This window comes from Pseudochaenichthys georgianus, chromosome 5 (assembly GCF_902827115.2).
Source record: "Pseudochaenichthys georgianus chromosome 5, fPseGeo1.2, whole genome shotgun sequence".
NCBI lineage: Eukaryota > Metazoa > Chordata > Actinopteri > Perciformes > Channichthyidae > Pseudochaenichthys > Pseudochaenichthys georgianus.
Window position 1 is genome coordinate 22,043,370 of NC_047507.1, and position 10,114 is coordinate 22,053,483.

Consider the following 10,114-nt stretch of genomic DNA (forward strand, 5'->3'; position numbering starts at 1 on the left):
ATACAAACACGTCGAGATTAATTTGAAGGATGTTGTGATAGCCTGCTTCCACTGTGTGCCTTGTAATGGTCACTGCTCATAAACACAGCAGCACTTCCAGCTTATCATATCAACTCATTGTGAATTTCATAGAGAAGATATTAGCACACTATAATATAAAAGGTTTTTGTAGGCTACACTCACAATCAGGCTCAACAGGTGTCCCCAGGTGTCCCCAACTGATTTAAAATATGTATTTAACTGTATACACATACATTTGATAACACTGCTATAGGTCCATACATTCAGGTAAAATTGTATAATTCAATAAATTATGCAAGTGTAATAGGACAAATATAAGATCAACGCATTCAATCAAAAAGTATTCTAATATGTATATCTTCATAACAATAGTTAAATATCTAAATGTTAAGCTCCTTTATCACGATTATTTAGTGCAAATGAAAGAAAACAACATGAAATCCTCACCTGGTAGCAGTGTAGGAAGTCTTGATCTGACCCAACAGGAAAAGCAGTGATTTCCTCTTTGACTCAAAATACGTCTGACCGCTCAGTAGCTTCTTTCTCAATTATTATAGGACTTGAGCTCATTTGTAATCTAATTATTGCTCCACCCAAACCCCCATTCCACCCCTATATACACATGTACACACACATGTACACACACATGTACACACACACATGCACACACACACACACACACACACACACACACACACACACACACACACGCACACACGCACACACGCACACACGCACACACACACACACACACGCACACACGCACGCACACACACGCACACACACACACACACATACGCACACACGCACACACGCACACACGCACACACACACACACACACACGCACACACGCACGCACACACACGCACGCACACACACACACACACACACACACACACACACACACACACACACACACACACAGTTATAACAAGCAAAACAATGATTATGTGCAGTATACGATAGATAGTAACATATTAACTATATCATTCTGTAATTCTTTCATCTTGTAAAATTGCCAATTAATATTATACATCTAAATTTTACAAATAATTTCTTTATAAGCTTTCATACCGTTTCCTTTTCGTATTTATTGTCACAATACTGTGTTTTCTTGTCATTACCATATTATGAGGTTTTTATGTTGTTTTTATGTTCTTATGTTTCAATTGGAAATTTGATCTCTATCTCATGATTTCTTACTGATTCAATTCGGTGTGTGTATCGAGTTTTCAGACTCCCTGGGTCGACGTTTAGTGTCTCCCCTGTAAACGCATTCGGATTAGGCTTTGTGTGTGTGTGTGTGTGTGTGTGTGTGTGTGTGTGTGTGTGTGTGTGTGTGTGTGTGTGTGTGTGTGTGTGTGTGTTTGTCCCTGGATTAATTGACCATTATGTGCCTGTGTGTGTGGACTGGACGTGTAAACAGCGTACGCCCTGCAGGCGGATATTGCCATCCTGTCTTCACCATCAATGACTGGTTTATAAGAGCAGAGAGCCGAGAAAACTCCCACGCTCTGTGGATCAATGAAAGGACAAGCAGAAAGCCTCTGGCTGACCCTCTCCTTCCACATTCAAATACTCCAAAAGTTTGATCACAACCACTGGAATTTATTAGGTCATATTTGAACAGAAAAAAATCACCCTGTCCCACAGAACTGTAACTTGACCTACAACTATATTACATTACATGTTACTTGTTAGACGCTTTTAACCAAAGCGACATACATACATTCAGTACTGTGGGCAATCCCCACAGGAGCAATTTGGGGTGAAGTGTCTCAGGGACACAACGACATGCTGACTGCAGTGGGACTCGAACTTGCTCGAAATCCAGCACTGTACCCACTGAGCCACAGCTGCCCCTGACACATATATCTGACCATGTGTAATTTTTTTACCAAAATTCATTTTTGTTACCATTTAAAGTACACTGAAACACTACATTTAAGATGGCCTCATTGACTTTTTATAATACAATTACAGACCAGCTTTGGCTGTAGTGTTCTTTGGGAGCAGCAATGCAAACTTAACCTGGCCATGTAAGAGATCCTGCGAGAAGGATTTAGACACAGATACAACTGCCTCTCTTTATGGCACTGCACTCATCTTGGTTTATTGACACACTTCCATGGCTTTATCTTGACTATAATAATGACAGATGGCTATTACAGGTTATAAGAGGAGCCAAAGTGTGTGTGTGTGTGTGTGTGTGTGTGTGTGTGTGTGTGTGTGTGTGTGTGTGTGTGTGTGTGTGTGTGTGTGTACGTATGTGTGTTTGTACTTGTGTCTTTTAACCACAGGAGACTGTAATGCATGCTTTGCTCGTCACTCAGGACAAACTTGAAAAGCTTTTGCCAGTTCTCTCCAGAGGTGGGAGGAGTACTTAGATCTTCTACGTCAGTCAAATTAGAAGTAACAGAGTGTAAGAGAACTCTGTTACAAGTCAAAGTCCTGCATTCAAAATGTTACTCAAGTAAAAGTACAAAGGTATTGGCATCAAAATATACTTAAAGTACCAAAACTAAAAGTAGTCATTCTGCTGATTGGTGCAGTGATCATATTTGTGGATTATAATTATATGCATTAATGTGTTTATCCAAACTGGTAAAGGTACAGCTAGTTTTAATTACTTTGTATGTTGGAGTATTCTCTCCAGGTGTAACTAACGTCTTATTTAAGTATTGTTTTTATTTCCCATTATGTATCTTAATCTGCACAGTAACTAAAGGTACTGAATAAATGTAGTGGAATAAAAGTACACCAAAGTAGCAAAACATTGAAATACTCGAGTTCTTCCCACCTCTGTCTTTCTCTTAAACACTTTTGTTTTGTGGCGAGACCTCAACATTGCAACCTCCCTGGCAACAATTACAGGATTACCTTGAGACAACTGTAAGGGATTATCCTAGATTGCAGAGGAGTGTGTGTGTGTGTGTGTGTGTGTGTGTGTGTGTGTGTGTGTGTGTGTGTGTGTGTGTGTGTGTGTGTGTGTGTGTGTGTGTGTGTGTGTGTGTGTGTGTGTGTGTGTGTGTGTGTGTGTGTGTGTGTGTGTGTGTTTACATAGTACAAATACTATGTTTGGTGAGACCACAGGGTTTACTCAGTGGCTCTTCTGGAGCTCACATTTAACCTCAGGAAACTGAAGACACACTTTGCTTTTTATGATCACTTTAAGGATTTAATGTCCATGTTGACAATACACACTATGCATGTGGGGGAGTTTTAGCTTCTGTCCTATACCATATTTAGTAATCAAATAATGTAAAAATAAAGCTACAAAAAACAACTCAGTAAGTGTGCTTAAATACATTTCAGTCCCTCAAAATTGAGAAGGCTAAAGGGAGAATTTAATTGAAACACATTTTAAATACCCTCTGATTGATTCATATGCCACAGTTCATGACTTTCCAAATATATTGCATTTCAGGAGGATTATTTGTGGATGTGACTTCCTGATTGATAACTCTGTCAGTTAATTTCACCTGTGAGGGCGGGACATTGCACGTCTTTATCATTCTTATTAGTAAATGAGTACATTCCTATCTAATAATAATTCCTTACATTTATTATAGCGCATTATCAATGACTCAAAGCGCTTAATTAATTAATAGTTATCTGTTAACTATTGTCACTTCTGCAACGTTCCCTACAGAAAAAACGGTGTAAACCATCAACACACACCTGCCAGCTGTCAGATCTTTTCATTTCAAATTTTGGAGAAACCAAGGGAAGAAAAGAAGATAATTAAAATAATAAGACAGAATTTATCCATTTAGAAGTTGTAATGTTCAGTTTCTTTATGCAGTTTCTCAAGCAGTGAGGTAACAGAATGATTTACAATGTGTATATCATTTTGGAACAGCATGACATGACAAACCTAGGAAGCTATTACAAAAATGTCAGTGACATCTATCTTTGTATAACAGGAGATTGTTCTTCCTGTGTCTAAAGCCATTGTCAGGGCAGACCGAACTATACATGGCAATATTTAAACAGATCTAACTTCTGCTTCATGTATTTGCCGGTCCAGTCAGAGATACTGCACATAGGACGAAATGTTGTAGTGAATATACAACCAAAAGATCTATGACTATGGCCTGTGAAAAAGCCTCCACTGATGGTCAAGCAGCCACAAAATCACAACAATAACAAACTCTCCTTCAGTAGCCACAGTTCACAGAGTAGCAAGAGCATTAAGGGGGTACGACTGATAACCTGGACTAAGTTACCTCTGACACAGGTTTCTGTGCTGCTGTCTTTGTTTATGGCTACCTATGAGCATTTGTTCTTGAATTAGCCTGCTGCACTCTCACATTGTTTATTCTATTGTGCATATAATCATCAAATCCTCTTTAATGTTACATTATACCTTAGACAATAGGTGTCGACATGACTTTTAACAGAGATGTATATTTATAATGTATAATGATGCATCATTGCTATCCAAAGAAAATCATATCTACATTTTTGGAATTTGATTTAGGAGTGTTCTCATGTTCAAGATTGTCCTACTTCTTGAGCTAATGTGAAAGAAAATAGAATTATCTGAAAATAGGCTCTTTTTAAACTTTAATTTTTTCGAGATACACTTTTTTCACATGACAGCAACAGCCTGCTCCAGGGTAAAGTCCTGCTATTCTGGGAGCCGAGTCTTAGTGAGAGTGAATGGGGCTTCACAACATAAAGGAAACCTTTTTCTAAAGGAAATAAGAACAGGAAAGTTATGTGTTAAGATTTTTTTTTTAAATATATATGTATGGACAGTAAGAAATTCTGCAGTAACAAAAATACATCCATTATGAAGTGGAGTTTTGTTTGTATTTTAAAACCTAATTTATTAGTTAAATGTCAGTCTTAACCTCAGATAGCCCCGTTTTCCTCCCCTGTCTTGACTGTGTAAGAGATAAATGTGCTCACGGCATGAGGGGAAATTTATTTCTTAAGTATTTGGGTCAGAAACAAAACATAGCGACTGAGAGAGAGCAGAGCGCTGGGGGAGGGATGAGAAGATAGCAGGGTAGACAAACAAAACTGCTTAAGAACACATGGACTTTCCCCACGTGAATCAATATTCAAGCCCCGATCTCCCTGTTGAGCAATGAGGCCGCAGAGAAGAGGGAGCTGAAAGACAGATGAGACAGAGGGAGGGCTGTGGGATGTCATGTGTAAAGAAGGAGATTCTCATTGGAGGCAAAGAGAAAGAACATCGCTATGCATGTTTTGAGAGAAAAGGGAAAAAACTAAAAGCATCCTACACGCTGAAACCATCTTTGCTGCGCTGCTGCACTCGGGACTCCACATCCTAGTGTTTTAAGGTAAGTGCTGGACACATAGCTGCCAATGGATACAAAGATGAAATAAAAAATTATGAATGTTTGGATAAAACAACATTTCTATTTTTAGTTGCAGTTTGTTCAGGGGGAAAAAAGACAAACTCAATGTCGAGGCTTCAAGTTGGGATGTGTTGCATTGTTAAAGAATGTTTTAAAACATTTTAAAATGTAGTTTTTATTTGTGTTTGAAATGTGTGGTTGCACTATATATGTCCCGGTGGCAGAATGTGAGAATCTCGACACTGGAAAACATTTTCACTCACAAATTATAAAGCAAAACTGTTTTTCATCAATCTTCCTGATAAAGATATTATGATTTCTCTTCTTGTAGACTAATAAACTAATTAACTTTTAATGAGCTTTTTTTGCAGGAGGACTGCATTACAATTCTGAAATCATAAATTATACACAATCATTTTTACACTAGAAATGTTACATAATGAGAGATTTTCTTAGTGTGTAGTGCGAGACAGGTGCAGCCACACAACTTCCTAGCATAAATCCAGTTAATCTCTGCATGAGTGTAAGAGACAAACACACTTCATTGCAGAAATAAGAGAACAAAGATGACTCATTTGGTTGTTTTTCTTTTTGTCCCTCTTGTGTTTAATGTAGTAGCGTTGGAGGAGAACAATCTGTAACAAGACTGGCATGATGTCCTCAAAGTTGAAGTGGCTGATTGTGATCCAGCTCTTGCTGAATGAACAGGCTTTGTGTAGGGTCCCTCCTCCTCTGGCACTTAGAAACACTCCTCTTCCAGAAGCAGATTTCAATGAGGCGGGACAGGAGACAGCCAAACAGGAACATCCATCTCTCCTTGAATTCCAACTTGATGTCTCATCTGCAAAAAAACCTGATCCTGTATTAGAGGTCGAACAAAAAGAGGAGAGAGTTCGATCTGCCCAAAATATAACATCCGTGCTCAGGGCAAAGCTCGTGGGGCAGATTCAAGATCATCTCCACATCCAGGGGAAGGTAAGCTGTGAAGAGCTGCTGTCTGCCAGCACTGTGGACGACCCATCATCCTCCATGTTCCCCCAGGAGCTCCTGGGGCTTTCTTTAGTGCCCGTGTTGTTGGTGGCAGGCTGCCCTCAGGAGGCACACACCTTGGTGCTCAAGCTGTACGACCTTTTAGGAGTGGCTGACGCGGAGGAGCTCCTGATGGAGGTAGAGGGTCTGATGGAGAGGAGGATGAGCAAGTCCACACCTGCACCTGCATATGAGAGGGATGAAGCAGGGCGCCACATAGAGGCTGTGATGTTTAACATCCAGCAGCTGGCCACGGTGGGGGAAGATTCCTCCAAGCAGGAGGGTCATTGTGAGGGTTGGAGCAGGGTGAGGGGCACCATGCTGGCAGGAGCAGCAGTGGAAGGAGCCACAGGTGATCTACAGGAGGCCGTGAGCTCCTGCGAGAGGCTGGGGGTCCTGTGTGCCGGTGTGACCAGCAGTGGACTCAAACCTGGGAAGTACCTGGCAGTGTTTAAGAAAGGCAGTCGCGTCCTGCCCTCTGAATCCACAGTGTCTGAGTGTTGGATCCGTCAGTGCAGCACAGATGAGGATGTTTGCACCTCTGCTGCTTCAGGTGGACGTCTGAAACGCAGCCCCCAGAGGAGCTGCATCAACAAAAGCGAGCAGCGCGTGTACAACGTGGTGGAGTGGATCCCTGCGGTCAGCACCCTCTACAACCTGGGCACAGCTGTGTACTACGCCTCGGTCAACTGCTCTGCAACCGCCAAGGAGAGAGCCATCCTCAGCGCTGTGGACCTCGGCACCGACGCTCTCATGGTGGCCACGGGGGGGATGGCGGGGGTGGCAGGCTACGCCCTGGGGGCAGGGATGAAGACCGGTGTGAAAGCTGGCGTCAAGTATCTGCTCAACTCCATGAAGAAGGAGGATGATGTGCTGGTGAACCAGTTCAGCTGGGAGGACGGTGTCATCACCATCCAGTAGACTGGGGATCAATACATTAAGCTGCAACACTTGAGCAATACATATTGTTATAAGTAGTTCATTTAAAACAACACAGGATCAATGTTTGATGATTGACATGGTTGAAGATTAATTGGTTTGTTTTTTAGGGAACAAGATTACACATTTTGGGGATTTTCAGAATCAAATTGAAAAGTAAAAATGTTTTGTCTGTGTGAGCGCACATACACACATTTAATTTTAATCTATTAGACAAAATTATTATTTATTTTTTATGACGACAGTGATTTTCGAATTAGTCTGTAACTCATGTCAATTAGTTTCACAGTTCTTTTGGGGCAGATACGCCTAAAATGTAATGAAAATTCAATTACAGTAAAAAGTTGATTACATTACACTTTAATCTCAATGTCCATCCATCCATCTTCTCCCGCTTATCCGTGGTCGGGTCGCGGGGGTAGCAGTTCCAGCAGAGAGCCCCAAACTTCCTTTTCCCTGGCCACATCAACCAGCTCTGACTGGGGGATCCCAAGGCGCTCCCAGGCCAGCGAAGAGATATAATCCCTCCACCTGGTCCTAGGTCTACCCCTTGGTCTCTTCCCAGCTGGACGTGCCTGGAACACCTCCCTAGGGAGGCGCCCAGGTGGCATCCTAACTAGGTGCCCGAACCACCTCAACTGGCTCCTTTTCGACGCGAAGGAGGAGCGGTTCAACTCCGAGTCCCTCCCGGATGACCGAACTTCTCACCTTATCCCTAATAAGCCTCCCTTAAGCTATCCCTATAAGGGAGACACCAGCCACCAATGTAAGGAATAGAATTAGTGCCATATGTGATTTTCTTTTGTTGATCTGACCAATATTTGTTTGTTTTTTCAGTCAGAACTCAAAATAAAATGATGTCAATAATATAAAGGAAAAAGAAACCAGGTCATAAAGTACATTTTGAACATGTTAGCTTTTACATAGCGTTTTGTTTGGATAATGGCTAATAGTGTAACATTGTTTTACATGAGGCAGTAACGTTTGAATAACTGGTCTCAGGAAATTAAACCTTTAATCCTCAAGACTTTCATTTTGCTTTCCATCCAATGTCTACATTTTGTTGTTACCTACAGTATCTGTGAAGACATTTTGTCAGGTCAGTCATATTCCCACCGCTGGTGTTAACTGCAGGGACAATAGACAGATAACTAAATAATGTTGTTATATATGCTTTTTCTTTGTTTAAAAGGTCAATAAATTGTACATTTAAACCTTACAGTGACTGTCAGTGTCGTAGTTTTGCACAGTGTTTGTATTTGTATAGTAAGATGGTCTAATGGTTACAAAACAGTTGGCAATTGACAAGAAAATACTATTCAATGTGCATTTTCACATAAAACTATGATTTATATGTATGAGTCATGGTGTGCATACTGTCCTGTGAACTTTGCTCTTTGTGCAATTGACCAATAGATTACTCTAGAAATTCTCAGTATCAATCCACAACTCTCTGCTTGATAAAGAAAACGTCCTACCTATAATATACTATAACTGTATTTAGAGTATCACACATTACATGATCTAAACGTAGTGGAAAGAGATGAGTAACAAGCTTAGTATTGTTTAATCAGATAAGTCCAGTAAAGCACACACTGCCTGCTTCCTGTTAACGGAAAGGGATTTTATTAGAAGAGTGACCACGTAAGGTCCATTTAATAATGTTGGAGAACATTTCCTTTTGTGTAGAGGGACGACAATCTCAGTTAGAAATCTGTCGCTTTCTCCCATCTATCCACAGCACAGATCTAACATTGTTTGTTGAATCAACAATTTTATTTTGTTTAATTTAACAATTAATCAAAAACAATGTGTTTTTGATGGTATCAAAGGCAAGTAGACTGAACAACAAGATTAATGGGAATTTGGGGCTGACCTTTTTGAGAACCAACAGCCTTACCATGAGTTATATATTATAAAAATAACCTTGGTTGAATAACGATATTTTGTACATTCAGTGCCCTTAAACTGCATTTGAACAAACGCAAATAATAATAAAGAATAAAGAATTAAATGGACAGAGGATCTGATTGCATAAGAATAAAGCGGTGCGCAATAGATCAAATTCTTTATATAATTCTTGCTCAGTTGATATACTTCAGGGAGGGGGCCATTTTTAAATCAGGACCCCTGAATTTCTGCATCCAAATATGTGAAAGGTTTCTGCACTGGGGATTTAAATGTAGTCATTTATGTAATGGTATGGCATGGGTGACATCTACTGGTAAGAGTGGGAACTGAAGGAATGAGTTAAATAAATTCTGTCATTGGTATGACAGCCACACATGTTTAAATTTACATTTGGGGGAAATTGTAAATAATAAGTTACCTTATATTTAGCAGACACAGATTGATACCTGCGTATTTGGCTAATGTTGTAACCTATGATATGTGTTTACCTTTTTAATTTAATTGAGATTCTGCATACAAAAATGTTAATTTTACATATTACTTAACATAAAATCTGAAACATTCAAATATTAAAGAGTGGGGGTTGTGTTCTGACTAGACTTTTAGAGATACAATATGAAGGGTGGAAGTAACCATTTATAGATAACAGTAGAGTCATGTGAATTGAAAAAGGGTAGAGGGGTAGAAATGAATGTGAAAGAGAAAAAATTGTGGTGAAAATGATGAAACATGGCTTTGTTTTCATTACACCTCATAATGTTTTAATGAACTTGCCATTACATTAAATTCCTTTAAATAATGTATTAATTTTGTTATCATTATTGTAACTTGATTTAACATTTCACCTTGTTTTATTGTATCCTGTGAATGCATAAACAGA

The 10,114-nt window shown here is 39.8% G+C and overlaps 1 protein-coding gene across 2 annotated transcripts; it reads left to right on the plus strand.

The window, feature by feature from the left end:
* Nucleotides 1–5,154: 5,154 nt before the first annotated feature.
* Nucleotides 5,155–8,542, plus strand: apof (apolipoprotein F). 2 transcript variants are annotated; one of them, XM_034083449.2, is made up of 2 exons: nt 5,155–5,337; nt 5,974–8,542. In XM_034083449.2, the coding sequence occupies exon 2, from the start codon at nt 6,007–6,009 to the stop codon at nt 7,303–7,305; it is 1,299 nt and encodes a 432-aa protein (XP_033939340.1). In that variant the 5' UTR covers nt 5,155–5,337; nt 5,974–6,006; the 3' UTR covers nt 7,306–8,542. The 2 variants fall into 2 exon arrangements, with proteins under 2 accessions (XP_033939340.1, XP_033939339.1); XM_034083448.2 differs by having other exon boundaries at nt 5,156–5,337; nt 5,971–8,542.
* The last annotated feature ends 1,572 nt before the right edge of the window (nt 8,543–10,114 follow it).

Bases quoted from the DNA above. Each gene is read 5' to 3' on its own strand.
- apof (XM_034083449.2), top strand. From the start codon at position 6,007: ATGATGTCCTCAAAGTTGAAGTGGCTGATTGTGATCCAGCTCTTGCTG.